Source organism: Nicotiana tabacum, chromosome 14 (assembly GCF_000715075.1).
Source record: "Nicotiana tabacum cultivar K326 chromosome 14, ASM71507v2, whole genome shotgun sequence".
NCBI classification, from domain to species: Eukaryota; Viridiplantae; Streptophyta; class Magnoliopsida; order Solanales; family Solanaceae; genus Nicotiana; species Nicotiana tabacum.
In genome coordinates, this window is record NC_134093.1 from 25,939,118 (window position 1) to 25,954,245 (window position 15,128).

At 40.9% G+C, this 15,128-nt stretch overlaps 1 protein-coding gene across 12 annotated transcripts; it reads right to left on the minus strand.

The window, feature by feature from the left end:
• Positions 1 to 831: 831 nt before the first annotated feature.
• On the minus strand, positions 832 to 5,433 carry LOC142168704 (uncharacterized). Of its 12 annotated transcripts, none has more exons than XM_075229432.1 (4): positions 5,030 to 5,433; positions 3,767 to 3,883; positions 3,464 to 3,546; positions 832 to 3,370 (listed from the first exon to the last, which is right to left on the minus strand). In XM_075229432.1, the coding sequence occupies exon 4, from the start codon at positions 1,842 to 1,844 to the stop codon at positions 837 to 839; it is 1,008 nt and encodes a 335-aa protein (XP_075085533.1). In that variant the 5' UTR covers positions 1,845 to 3,370; positions 3,464 to 3,546; positions 3,767 to 3,883; positions 5,030 to 5,433; the 3' UTR covers positions 832 to 836. The 12 variants fall into 12 exon arrangements, with proteins under 12 accessions (XP_075085533.1, XP_075085532.1, XP_075085527.1 ...); XM_075229431.1 differs by having other exon boundaries at positions 3,464 to 3,552; XM_075229426.1 differs by lacking the exon at positions 3,767 to 3,883 and adding an exon at positions 3,884 to 3,985 and having other exon boundaries at positions 3,464 to 3,766.
• Between the last annotated feature and the right edge of the window lie 9,695 nt (positions 5,434 to 15,128).

Sequence of the window (15,128 nt, forward strand, 5' to 3'; positions counted from 1 at the left end):
AGTGAGAATACGAGACAATGAGATTGAGTACTCTGAGAGTGTGAGTACATGATTTCATCATTGAGATGCATTGCATTTGACATGCGTACTTGAGATACAAGCATACATATGCATTTTTTCATGCTACCCGACTTTGGTGACATTCATGATTACACCTGTATATTGACTTGTAGGCATAGAGATATATTCTCCTCATGCTATCTAAAAATGAAACATCTTATTTATTATTGGAAGGTTTCTGGAAAAAATCACAGTTATTTCTTGTACCATCTTAATTATATTGGTGTTGCTGGTTATTGGAGTTGGATTCTGACACTTGTCCCAGCTCATTACTACTTTCACCCTAAGGTTTGGTTTGTTAGTTATTAAGTACATGAGGTCGGTAATACTAATACTACACTTCTGCACCTTGCTTGCAGATGTTGGATGCTGATGTTACTGTGCACGATGGGAGCTGGATATGAAGAGGTACATGCGTTCCGGTCATAGCTGCCTCTTGATCTTGGTAGCTTTAGAATTTTAATTTGTTCCTCTATAGTTCAAACAGTTGATGTAGTTTATTTCATATTAGCTTTGTAAATTCTAAATCTCAGAAGCCTCATGATTTGTAGTACCAGTCCTTGGGAAATTCTTGTATAAAAGCATTTGTATTATCATTTCTTTTCTTAATAAATCTCATTAAATAGGATATCTGTTAATATATTGGCTTACATAGTGGGTTGGTTTAGGTGCCATCACGACTAGTTGAATTTTGGGTCGTCACTCTTTACTAATTAAAATATCATTGTTAAAGTCAAACAGCTATTCTAATGAAAACATTTAGCATGATAAATGATTTACTGCTTTGAAGAAACAGATGCAAAGTTCTTATAAACTAAACCAAACTTTAACGACACAAAAAAACATGAAATAAACCAAATGAAAAGGATTTCCGCGGTCCAAACTTCTTTCTTTTTGCTGGTATTAACACCCTTAGCATCCTCCACTGTATCCCCAATTCCAGCTTCCATTAATATGCCCTTATACACATCATTTATAACCCCTAAATTCTGGGCAGCAGCGTCTCTATCAGAGGTCTGTTTGGCAATCGTTAGCTGCTCCCCTCCAGCTGGTACTTGATTGTGTTTAGCCTCAATACCAACCTTACCACCTGAAGAAACAGCCCCAACATCAAGCTTATCCTTTCCCACCGTAATTAGATCTCCAGCTGCCCTATCAATTGTACTATTCACATGTTGTGCACTAACAGAAGCGTGATAAGCAGCATCTTGCAATGCATTAGGAGATGTTTTATTCTCTTTACCCTTAGTATCTGTAGCAGTAGCAGAATCTACTTCCCCTACACCTATCTTATCTTGCCCTACCGAATTTCGATCACCAGGTACCATACTATATTTTGCTAGATCAGCAGCAGCCTGCATTGCACCAGCAGTAGCTAGATACATTCTTGCAAAAATAGTAGAGGCAGGAACATCTCTTGAACGTTTAGGTGGCCCCTTGTCCAACTTTAATACATCCTCTATAGACACAACTGCATATGTATCATGTGGTGCTGCTGTATTGTCAATCACACCAGCATCAGTACTCATAACCCCTTCATGATCATGCCCTGCATTAGCCATACCATTTTGAACTTCATTAGGTTGCATCTTCAGTACCTGCTGCTGCCCATTACTGGTGTCTTTTGCTGCTATTTCCACAGCGCTTTGGCGATCTATTTTAGCATTCAAATAATCTCTAGCATCCCCTTGTAACTTCTCAGTATTGGTCACCCCCACGATTGGCAGATTACTGCCAACTGTTACTTCCTCTGCCAACACCTCCTTTCTTGCTTGTTCCTTCATCACTCGGCAAACCTTTTCATCATGTCCTTGATGCTTGCAATAAGTGCAACATTTAGGAATATTATCATACACCACCTCCTAGTAATGCACGATAGTTTTACCCGAAATTCTGTCCACAATAAGTAGCTTAACCTTTTTAGGATGTTTGTCCAAAAGATCAAGTATAACCTTCACCCTTGCTGCACTAGGTCTTGTTCTTTCTTGTGTTGCCTTGTCCACAGCAAGAGCTTTACCCACAACTGAAGCTATAGACATTAACGACCTCTTCGCGAAAAAATTAGGCGGAAAACCTGGAAACGAGATCCATACCACTGCCATGGACGTTTCCTCTTTTGGATTGAATCCTAACGTTCATGGAAAAGTTCTGAAAAAGAGTTCATCACCTTTTGCCTTGACATATCCAGTTGATCTTGATAAGAACTGAACATAATCATTGTAGAGATCAAATCTAACCAACAGATGATGATACTCCAGCAGTCCAATATTGTAGCGACCTTGAACATTGAATTGCGACGAAAACATTTTTCTAAATTCTTGTAGCTCAGGTTTACCGTATGAAAACTTCATTACAACTGCTTGATGCAATCCTTCTTCTCTTGTAAACTCATTAACCTCATCCATGGTAAATTCTATAGTTGGTTCTCCATGCTCAAACGTCACTGGATATAGCTCGACCTTTGACGATTTTGCGGTAGATTGTTTTGGTATGAGCTGCGATGCATATGACTGTTTTGGATTATGACTAGGATCTGTTTCGCTATTATTTTGAATGGACTCTCCCACAGCTTGGATCTGGGGAGAGACGATGGCAGCCATGGCAACTTCTATAGCGCTACAGTAACTATGATGCTAATCATCCGATTTGTAGCAATTGGGTACGATTTTGAGGATGAAACCAATTGGGAATTGTGCGCAAAGAGTAGGAGCTTCTTTTGAGATCAATCTTGTGATTTTCCACCACCGGATGGTGGAGTTATTGCCCTTGAACAGTAGCGGCGCTAAGTTGGGGAATGCAGAGACTAAACAACTTCAAGGTTCAGCTGGAATTGTGCAGGAAGCAAATGGGGAATTTAAACATACTGTTTCTGTGAAACAAAGTGTGAATCAACATACTCCTACGCAAGCTCATTCATTGGGTACAAGTGCAGGGCAGGTTCTTGATAATACAGTGCATTCAACTAATGCTCCAAGCAAATCAGATACAAAGGGTAACAACTACACAGGGGTGACTATATCACCTATCAAGAAGCAATCTCTAGTCATTCAAAATAAGATTGTACCGTCAACAACAATTGGGATTTCGAATTGTTTTGACACTTTAACAAATGATGACGAGCAAGCTATAAATGGGTCAGACAATGAGGAGCAACAGATTGATGATGAGATAAAACAAATCATGGATACAGAAGGCACTACAGCGAGTGAAAATAAGCAGAAAATTGCAAAGGGCATAGGTTCACGACTTGAGATCGTATCTGTTAACGATCGCACTTGTGAGGCAAATCAAGAGCATGCTGCAGTTACTCCTACAATGCAAATTTCCAATCAGGAGCTGGCTAAAATTGTAATGGATGCACCTGCAGTTATGATAATGAACACAACTACAAAGATTAATGCACCTCTAGTCACGCTGAATATTTCAGTCTTTGAGATACCATCCCAATCGATGGAGTCTTTTGGTGAACATGCTGATGATTCTGGACTGCAGCTAATCTCAATGGGCAACAACCAACAGTCAAATGCAGGTATGATCTCACTCTTTCAAGAATCAACAAATGATATAACAGGCTATAAGGAGCAAAAAGGAGAGACGAGTGCACTGACAGCTAATGAAAAGATTTGGGCTGACCAAGTTGAGGAGGAGGAACACGATTCTGCATAAATTTATTTAGGTACTATCGAATATGCAACAACACTGTTACCTGCCACCCCACGATCAAAGGAAGCATCAGAAAAGGTAAAACAAGAGCAGGTTTCTATCTCAACATCAACTGCTCCAGAGAGGAGAGGTTTGAGTCCAAACGCTGTTGTATTTGTACCTTCGGGACAGCAACATAAGACAAACAATTCAGCAGATTCAAAGGAGATCCAAATTTCATCCACGAACATGGCAGCAGCTACTGGAATTAGCACTTCAATAACTGCAACATACAATTTGACACTAACAAATATCATCAATGCTCTTGTTTCACATGACATGGAAACATTGAGAGGTCTTGATAATCATAGGAAAGATCAAATAGCACTATCGAATGAGTACAGACATATTGACGATTTTGGGATGCATATGGGTCAAGACTTTTATGAAGAAGGAGAACATGATGCACTACTGGATGCCACCTTCAACATTATAGCTAGGGAGGGAGATCTTTCACCAAGACATGTGCGAAGCGGATCCAACAAATACAAGAAGAAGGCACCAGACATGCAACATAGTTGGGACGACAAAGCAACACAAGAGATTGTCATTAGGAAACCTCCAATGAGAAATGCAAAGCAAAAGGCAGTTGTACCTACGACCTCTACAAGGTCAAATAGGTCAAAGAGAAAATAATAAAGTTTGAAGAATTTTTGAAGACACTGGAAGAGGAAGCCAATGAGCTACAAATTGTAGAGTTCACAAGGTTGAAGAAAGAGGGGCAAGACTCAATTTTTTTACATTGTTTTACTTTATCACTTTTTAAGTATCATCAATTGTAATATCATCACAAAGTATGTTATAAACTCTGTGATGATCATACAGTACCTAGTTCTTTCCAGTTCTTTTTTTCTTCATGCTTGTTAGTAGATGAGGTTTATTATGCCTCAATAGGATCTGTAAGGTAAGGTCTAGCACAGTATGTGTGTGCTTATATGCTATGCCTTTGGGAAGACCCAAGCAGCTGTAAGGTTATATGCCCTCGTGAGACTTGCCAGTAGCTACACCATGATCCTCTACACGAGGCTGCCATCTTAAGGCAATGAAGGGGCAGAGGAGTGATTATATAGCCAAGGCATAAAGACAACACTACTATAAAAATAAAAGTAAAACATATATTTCACGGTAAGATTGACCCAAAAAAAAAAAAAGGATTTCCACGGCAAAACATTTAGCATTCTTCATTCTTGTAGTTTGGGGTTCAAAAAGTAAAAGTAAACACTTATGTCCTTAAAAACAAAGTTAACTGAACACAAAAATATTGTACCACACAATTGCGTACTCGCGAGCCCGATCTCCAACTACTTCAAACTCAAAACATGAGATGAAAGATCCATTTGTTCTGCTTTTTTAAACGGTTGATTCGTAGAAGTTTTAAATAAGAAAATAAATGACTTTGGAACTAGGTTTTTGACTGAGCTTAGGAGGTCGTTTTGGGTGGAAGAAAGCAGTTGTTCTTTGGTGGTGTTTGGGTCATTTTTGGACTGATTTACAACTGTTTTTGGGGTGTGTTTAGTGGATGTTTAAGCTGAAGTTTGGGGCAGTTTAGAGGGGATTCATGGCTAGTTTTAGAGGTGTTTCAATGAAGGTTTTGAGGTGGAGTTTTTTGGAGAAATAAAGGGGTAAAGTCGGAGCTATTTTGAAGGAACAAATGGAGGTCGTTTTTTGTATTCTCTCCATGTATACATAATACTCATTCTGTTTCAAATTAGGTGAGGTACAGTCCTTTTTAGTCTGTTAAAAAATAAATGACACATTTTTAAATTTTGAAATAATTCAACTTTAAACTTTTTATTTTACCAATTTTAACCTTAATGAGAAACTTTTATAACCATACAAAAGTCATGGCCCCACAAAGCTTTTGCCCCTTAAGCTTTTATGATCATAAGTTTCAAAGGTATTATTTTTTATTTCTTAAATTCCATGTCGAGTCAAACTATCCCATCTAAATTGAAACGGAGCGAGTAATAACAAAGAAGAAAGGAAGAGTGTAGGAAGATGGTGATGGGACAAGGGAATAGTGAAAGGGGAATGAGATGTGACAAGTGAATAGTGTAGTGAGTGGATATGGGACAAGATTAGAATTTTATCCATGTTTAAAATGAAGTCTTTTGATTTATATATACTAGTAGACTATGTTAAAAATATTATGTATTCTTTAATAAAGCCTAGTAAAAAAAAACATAAGGGCTAAAATATCAAAATTAAGCCTAGAAAATAGTAAGAACTAAAAAATTATAGAAAACTCGAGTGTAGTAAAAAATTAGGAGCCACAGCATGCCCCTCCTTGCTTGAAAACATGAAGAGTTTTCAATTAATGAAATTAAAAAGAGTGACTTTATTTTACCAAACTGTTATTCAAAAAGGAATAGAAAAAGGAAAGTGTGAGACCGAGTCTTAGTTTTAGACAACCTACATATTCTGGGTCATAATGGAATCAAGTCACGTGTAGTTCAAGAAAAGTGATGGAATGATAAGTTGGAGAGTCGAGTGAGGTTACGTCGAGGCTCCGGTTTGTGGTCCTATTTATTACATCAAAATAAAAATAAAATTACATTTAAAGAAAAGAAAAATACAAGATCATATGTACTCATTGTGCCTTGTGTCTCGTATCTTTACCTGAGATCATGTAAACCCGCATTGGAAGGTGGGTGCCTTGAATTTGAAGCTCGCATTTGAAGGTAGGTGCCTTGAATTTGAAGCCCGCATTGGAAGGTGGGTGCCTTGAATTTGAGGCTTGTTGACTCGCATTGGACGGTGGGTGCTTTAAGCTTGTAGATTGATTCATGAAGCTTGAGCTTGATCTTGAATTGAGACTTGGATTGGGTCTTGGATGCTTGTTTCTATATAAGAAGGTGATAAGGTGGATTTGAGATGCTGGTCGATGTGTGCATCACATCAAAGCTTGACTCATTGGATGTAACTGTTAAGATTTTCTCTAGAATAAATCTTTCTCTTAATAGATCTCTTCTTGTTCCTCAATCTTCTTTTTCCAATAAGATTTTGGCACTTCATTCTTGGACGTCAAACATGTGTTCTACGGGAAAACCTGCACGAAATCACAAACAACAAAACAAACAAAATGTTTTTGCCCCAGTTTGTACTCGGGAAACTTTCTGAGTTATTAAAAAAAAATGTAAACTACTTTTTTTTATTTATTTATTAAGAGTAGAGAAATAAACAAGCAGTGGTCTACTCTTTAAAATACGACTAGGGAATGGTGTACCCTATGTAAAAAGAAAGACACAACTAGAGATTGGTGTATCCTACGTTGAGAACTGCCGCTTGAGAATGGTGTCCCCTATGTTAACACAGACCAAGAAGAATTGTTTAGTATTTTTTTTTTTAGAAAATCATCTTTTAAAACAAATTTCTCCAACGCTTATTTTCAGAGGGCGTGAACAATTGAATTTTTTTAAAAATCCGGACTTTTTCCTTTCTAATTATCTGTCACGGCCCAAAATCCAATTAGTCGTGATGACACCTAACCCAACTCGCTAGGTAAGCCAGTTAACCACTAATCAATTCCAATAACAATTAATAAAGAAATTAAGTAAAGAAATAACTGAATCTAGTACATTCTCCAAGAACTGGTAGTATAAGTCATGAGCTTCTAAGAATAGAGATTACAAAGCTGAAATGAAGTAAATACATCGTCTGTTTGAAAAGTACATAAACAGAGTTTTATAGATCTAAGGCTACCACGAACAAGAGGTAGCTACAATCGGGACGCAAGTACATCTTCAAATCCAGCTCCCATCGAACACAGCAACATCCATAGCCAACATCTGCATGCAAGGTGTAGAAGTGTATTATGAGTACGACCGACCCCATGTACTTAATAAATAACAAACCTAACCTTAGGTTGAAAGTAGTGACGAGCTAACAAAAAGGTCAGGTCCAACACCAATATTCCACAACAGTTCATAATAGCATAGCACACGTAACAAAAGAGTATCTCAAAAATAAAAAGGGTCAGTTCGTTCACAGTTCGAGAAAAATAGACATTTCTTTCAAAGTATCTCAGTGAAAATCCAAATCTTTTACCGAAAAAGCCAAAATACGAGTAAGTTTGAAAACTGTGATTTTTTTCCAAGACTCCTTTCAACAAATAGTAAGATGTTTCATTTTCAGATAGCATGAGGAAAGTACTTCTCTATGCCTACATATCAAGATACAGGTAAAATCATAAATGTCCCCAAAACCGGGTAGCAGAAGGAAATTCACCTCTATGTATGTATCTCAAGTACGCATGTCAAATGCAATGCATCTCGATGATGAGCTCATGTACTCACACTCTCAGAGTACTCAATCTCACTGTCTTGCATTCTCTCTCACTATGCTCAGCACACTCAATCACTCAGCACTGTACAATACCCGCTGCGGCGTGCAGCCCGATCCATATTTATATTCGACTACGCTCACTAGGAGTGTGCAGACTCGGAGGGGCACTTTTCAAACCAAGCGCTATAATCCGCGCAGACAACTCACGTGCTGCACGGACAATTCACGTGCCATAATATCAATAACTTGAATCGCACGAACAACTCACGTGCTATAGTGTTAACATCCTTCCAAACATGCCCCCGGCCTCACTCGGTCATCGATCTCTCCAGTCTTACTCACGGGCTTACAATGTCATGAAACTAACCCGACAACAATGATATGATGTATCAATAAATAACATAGACTGAGATATGATATAAATGAATGAATATGACTGAGTATGAAATATCAATGAAATCAGTGAAATAACAGCAAGAAACGACCACTATGGGTCCTAGCAGTATCGTCATAAAGCCTAAACATGATATCTAGCATGATTGACAGCTCAATTACTTTATCACATGGTGAAAACACGGACATCAACAAAATAGGACTACTATACAGTGCCATGGAAACAACAGAGTCCCAATTCATATGGTGCATGCCCACATGCCCGTCACCTAGCACGTGCGTCACCTCAATACCAATCACATAACACGTATTTCGGGATTTCATACCCTCAACACAAAGATTAGAAGAGTTACATACATCAAACAATGCTAAAGGGACCAATCCCGATCGAAAAGATCAAATCTTGAATCAAAAGCCCAAAATCGGCCAAAAGCCCAACTCGGGCACGCACCTCAGAACCCAATATAATTTACAAAATCAAATAACCCATTCAATTATGAGTCCAACCATACCATTTTCACTCAAATCCGACTCCAATTTGATGTTCAAAACTCAAAATATCATATTATGAAACTTTAGGCCAAAACCCCTAATTTTCTCATTAAATTTCATCCACCAATAGCCAAAAATGAAGATAGATTCATGGAATAAGATCAAAACTATGTTTAGAACATTTACCCCAATCCTTGTGATGAAAATTGCTCCAAAGGCCGCCTTAATCCGAGCTTGGAAATGTTAAAATAAAGTCAAAATTGTGAACCCTTGTATTTATCATTCTGCCCATCACTTTCTCCCCTGCGGCACATTAGCCGCTTCTTGCGGCGTCGCATTTGCGACCAAAAACATGCTTTTGCTGAGAAACACTGGAGGTCTGCCTTCGCACCTACGGTAGAAACTCCATTGATGCGTAAACGCAGGTGCGAGTCCAAATTGCGCTCATGCGCTGACATCCGTTTGTACGCCCTTCCACACCACATCTGTGCCTTCGCAGATGTGAATGAACCTCCACTCCTGCGAACTCCTGCTCCCAGCAACACCTCTGCTCCTGCGACCATCGCACATGCGCAAACCAACCACAGGTGCGGTCAAACCAGAACCAGCAGCAATCCAGCAATAACAACATGAAGAAAAATGATCTAAAATCAATCTGAAATACGTCCGAGCCCTTCGGGACCCCATCCGAACATACCAAAAAGTCACATAACATAATACGGACCTACTCGAGGCCTCAAATCACACCTAAATAAAAAACAATCAATGAACTTTGAAACTTCAACTTCCACAACCGATGCCGAAACCTATCAAATTACGTCTGATTGACCTCAAATTTGCACACACGTCATATTTCACATTACAGACCTATTCCAATTTCTAGAATCGGATTCCGACCACGATATCAAAAAGTCAACCCCCGGTCAAACTTCCCAAAAATTTAACTTTCACCATTAAAGGCCTAATTCCATTACGGACCTCCAAATAATTTTCCGGACACACTCCTAAGTCCAAAATCACCATACGGAGCTATTGGAATCATCACAATTCATATCCGAGGTCGTTTACACATAAGTCAACATCCGGTCAATCTTTCCAACTTAAGTTTTCAATTATGATACTAAGTGTCTCATTTCATTCCGAAATCCTTCCGGGCCCGAACCAATTACCCCGGCAAGTCATACAGCAACGGTAAAGCATAAAGTGAGCAGTAAATAGGGGAACGGGGCTATAATACCCAAAACGACCGACCGAGTCGTTACATCCTCCCCCACTTAAGCATACGTTCGTTCTCGAAGGTGCCAAGAGTTGTTTCCAAGCCACCAGATCACTATACCCGGGGGTGATCTCATGTCACCCTATCCCATATAGGTTCGATAACAAAACATAACTGAAATTTCTTAATTCAACATGTCACGACCCAAAACATGACAGGTCGTGATGGCGCCGATCGGTGGTACTATGCAAGCCAACCTTCCCAAAATACTTCCAAACTAAATATAAAAGTAAAGTAAAGTTTCTCATATCAGTAATTTTTCATAAAATAAAAGTTAAACTCAAATTTGGAACAAAGTACGGAAAAATGAGCTCCCAACATTGGGGTGTCACCAAGTCATGAGCGTTTATGTATTTAAAACTATTATAGCCAATGTCTAAATATCAGTACAAAATGGAAAATAAATTTAGAAGGAGTAACATGGTCATGCGGATGCTGGCAGCTACCTTGCAGTCTCCGAAACTCAAACAGGCCTGGACTTAACAGTCTCCATGTTCAGACACACCTGGATCTGCACAAGTAGTGCAGGGTGTAGTATGAGTACAACCAACTCAGCAAGTAACAACAATAAATAAGGAATTGAGAAGTAGTGACGAGCTATACAGAAAAATTCAGTTGATAATTTTCACAGTTAAGAGTAAACATGAGAAAAAGATCAGTTGCATAATTACCAATTCCAGCCATACAATTATCAACTAAATGCAGCAACAAAGTGAAAGAGATGAAACCTCACAAACACTGTCACTCAAACCCTCAATAGCTCGACACTCAACTCTCAGCCCTCAATTCACATGCTCATCGGGAACCTGCGCTCACTTGGGGGTGTTCAGACTCCGGAGGAGCTCCTACAGCCCAAGCGCTATAATCTGCATGGACAACTCTGCACGGATAACTCACGTACTGCACGGAGAACTCACGTGCTATAGTATCAATATCTGGATCCGCACGGACAACTTACGTGTTGCACGGACAACTCACGTGCTGCATGGACAATACCTCACAACCGGGCCCTTGGTCTCACTTAGTCATGAACCTCTCTAGTCTCATTTCTCTCAATAAAGAAAGGGAGAACAGCCCAAATCAAAGAGTATATCATTAGGGAAAATAACATAGATTGAGGTAAAGATGTACAAGAATCACTATGACTGAATATAACTACCATGAAAAGCAATCAAGTTCTAGTAGACATGAATGCATATAAACACAAATGAAGGCTATTAGACTTCACAGTCTCCGGGGACAGACCAAGTCTCAATCCCTCATGACGTACACCCACACGCCCGTCAACTAGCATGGGTGCCACCTCAAAAACAGTCACATTATACCAAACTCCGGGTTTCAAACCCTCAAGACTAGATCTAAAAATGTTACTTACCTCAACAGCGTAGAACTCCTACTCCGGAATGCTCTTTCCGCTCGAGCCGGCCTCCAAATGACCCAAATCTAGCCACAAGCAATAAAAATACGATCAATATGAGCTAAAGGAATGAATCCCACAAGGAAAATACCAAGTTATAGGCCAAATCCCGGAATTCACTCAAGCACAGCCCCTGGGCCCACATCTCGAAATCCAACAAAAGTCACAAAACCTGAAAGCCCATTCACTCACGAGTCTATCCATACTAAATTCATCAAAACCCGATATCATTTGGTCCCTCAAATCCCCAAATTACACTCTCTAAAAGCCCATGCCCTAACCCCTTATTTCTCTTCAAAAATCCTACTAATTAGGTGGGAAATCAACGGGAAAACACCATAGCTAATGATAATAGAGCTCAAGCAACTTACCTCAGTGAATATCCTTGAATCCCCTTCAAAACTGCCCCCAAAATCTCCAAAGTCCGAATTGAAAATTTTGGAAATGAGCAAAAATCACGAAGTCCTCCATTTAAACTTTCTGCCCAGTGAAACCGCACCTGCGGTCCCTTTTTCCGCTGCTGCGACGCTGCAGCTGCGAAATTTCCATCGAAGGTGCGAAACTCACTAAAGATCCTAGGTTCTGCATCTGCGGCCAAAATCTCACACCTGCGATTGCGCACCTGCGCATTTCTCTTCGCTTCTGCGGAAAACGACCAACTCCTCACTTCCGCATCTGCGACTTAGCCTTGCATCTGCGGGCTCGCAGATGCAACCCCCTTCTCACAGCTATGGTTCCAGTCCATCTTAGACTTGCCCGCATCTGCGACTTCCCAAGCGCTTCTGCGCCCTCGCACCTGCGGTGCCCTCTTCGTATGTGCGGAAAAACACCAGCAGCAGTTCAGCTGCATTTCCAAATTCCAAACCTCCCGTTAGCCATCCCGAATCACCCCGAGCACCTCGGGACCTCAGGAAAACATACCAACAAGTAATATATCAACATACGAACTTAGTCGAGCGTTTGAATCACTCAAAACAACATCAAAACACCAAATTACCCTCGGATATAAGCCTAAGAACTTCTAAACTTTCAAATTCTGCAAACGACGCCGAAACATACCAAACCATGTCTGAATGACCTCCAACTTTACACACACGTCACAAATGACACCACGAACCTACACCAACTTCCGTAAATCCATTCTGACCGCGATATCAAATTTTCCAATGTCGACCGAAATCGCCAAATTTTCAACTTTCGCCAATTCAAGCCTAATTCCACTACGGACCTCCAAAACACATTACGGACGCGCTTCTAAGTCCAAAATCACCTAACGAAGCTAATGGAACCATCGGAATTCAAACCCGAGACCGTTTACACATAAGTCAATATCCGGTTGACTTTTCTAACTTAAGGTTCTAAATAAGAGACTAAGTGTCTTAATTCACTCCGAAACCACTCCAGACCCAAACCAACCAACCCAATATATCATAATATAGCTGCAAAGTACAAAAGGAAGCATAAATGAGGAAAACGGGGCTATAATTCCCGTAACGACCGTCCGGGTCATTACATCCTCCACCTCTTAAATAATTGTTCATCCTCGAACAGGTCTAGAAATATACCTGAGTCTCAAATAGGTGTGGATATCTACTCTGTATCTCCCGCTCGGTCTCCCGGGTGGCCTCCCCCATAGGATGGCCTCTCCACTGCACCTTCACCGAAACTATGTTCTTTGACCTCAACTTCCGAACCTGCCTATCCTAAATGGCCACCGACTCCACATCATAAGTCATATCACCCTCCAACTAAACCATGCTGAATTCCAAAACATGGGACGGTTTGCCAACATACTTCCGGAGCATGGAAACATGAAACACCGGATGCACACTCGACAAGTTGGGTGGCAAGGCAAGCTTATAAGCCACCTCCCTTATCCTCTGAAGCACCTCAAAAGGCCCAATGAACGGGGGCTCAACTTGCCCTTCTTCCCGAACCTAAACACACCCTTCATGGGTGAAATCTTGAGCAAAACCTTCTCCCCAACCATAAAAGACACATCACAGACCTTCCTGTCCGCATTGCTCTTCTGCCTAGACTGCCCCGTGCGAAGCCGCTCCTAAATCAATTTCACCTAATCTAATGTATCCTGGACCAAGTTTATACCCAAGAGCCTAGCCTCACCCTGCTCAAACCATCCTACCTGAGATCTACACCTCCTCCCATATAAAGCCTCGTACGGAGCCATCTGAATACTCGACTGGTAACTATTGTTATATGCAAACACCGCAAGCGGCAATAACTGGTCCCATGAACCCCCAAAGTCAATGACACAAGTGCGCAACATGTCCTCCAATATCTGAATAGTGCGCTCGGACTGCCCGTCGATCTGAGGGTGAAAAGTTGTGCTCAACTCAACCTGAGTACCCAACTCTCGTTGCACGGCCCTCCAAAACTGTGATGTAAACTGAGTACCTCTATCTGAAATGATGGAAACTGGAACACCGTGCAGGCGAACAACCTCTTGGATATAAATATCAGCCAACCACTCTAAAGTGTAAGTAGTACCAACTGGAATGAAGTGCGCGGACTTAGTCAACCAATCCACAATCACCCAAATAGCATCGAACCTCCTCAAAGTCCGTGGGAGCCCAACTACGCAGTCCATGGTAATCTGCTCCCACTTCCACTCTGGGATCTCTAACATCTGAAGTAAGGCACCCAGTCTCTGATGCTCATACTTAACTTGCTGAGAGTTGAGACACCGAGCCACAAACCCAGCTATATCCTTCTTCATTTACCTCCACTAATAGTGTTGCCTCAAATCCCGATACATCTTTGTGCCACCGGGATAAATGGAATACCGCGAGCTGTAGGCCTCCTCAAGAATCAACTCCCTGAGCCCATCTACATTAGGCACACATATCCGGCCCTTCATCCTCAACACGCTATCATCACCAATGGTCACATCCCTAATATCACCTTGCTGAACCCTGCCCTGAAGAATGAGCAGGTGGGGGTCATCATGCTGATGGCCCCTGATACGGTCATAAAGAGAAGACCTGGAGACCACACAAGCCAATACCCGACTCGGCTCCGAAATATCCAATCTGACAAGCTGGCCCACTAAGGCCTGAACATCCAATGCCAAGGGTCTCTCTGCTGCTGGGAGATATGCTAAACTCCCCAAACTCTCCACTCGGTGACTCAAACCATCAGCCACCACATTGGCCTTCCCCGGATGGTACAAAATAATGAAATCGTAATCCTTAAGAAGCTCTAACCATCTCCGCTGATGCAAGTTGAGATCCTTCTGCTTAAACATATACTGCAAACTCCGGTGATCAGTATAGATCACATAATGAACCCCATACAAATAATGTTGCCAAATCTTCAAGGCGTGAACAATGGCTACTAAATCAAGATCATGGGCATGATAGTTCTTCTCATGGGTCTTCAACTGGTGCGAGGCATAGGCAATCACCTTACCCTCCTGCATCAGAACACATCCAATACCTACCCTCGAGGAATCACAATACATGGTGTAAGAACCTGAAGACTAAT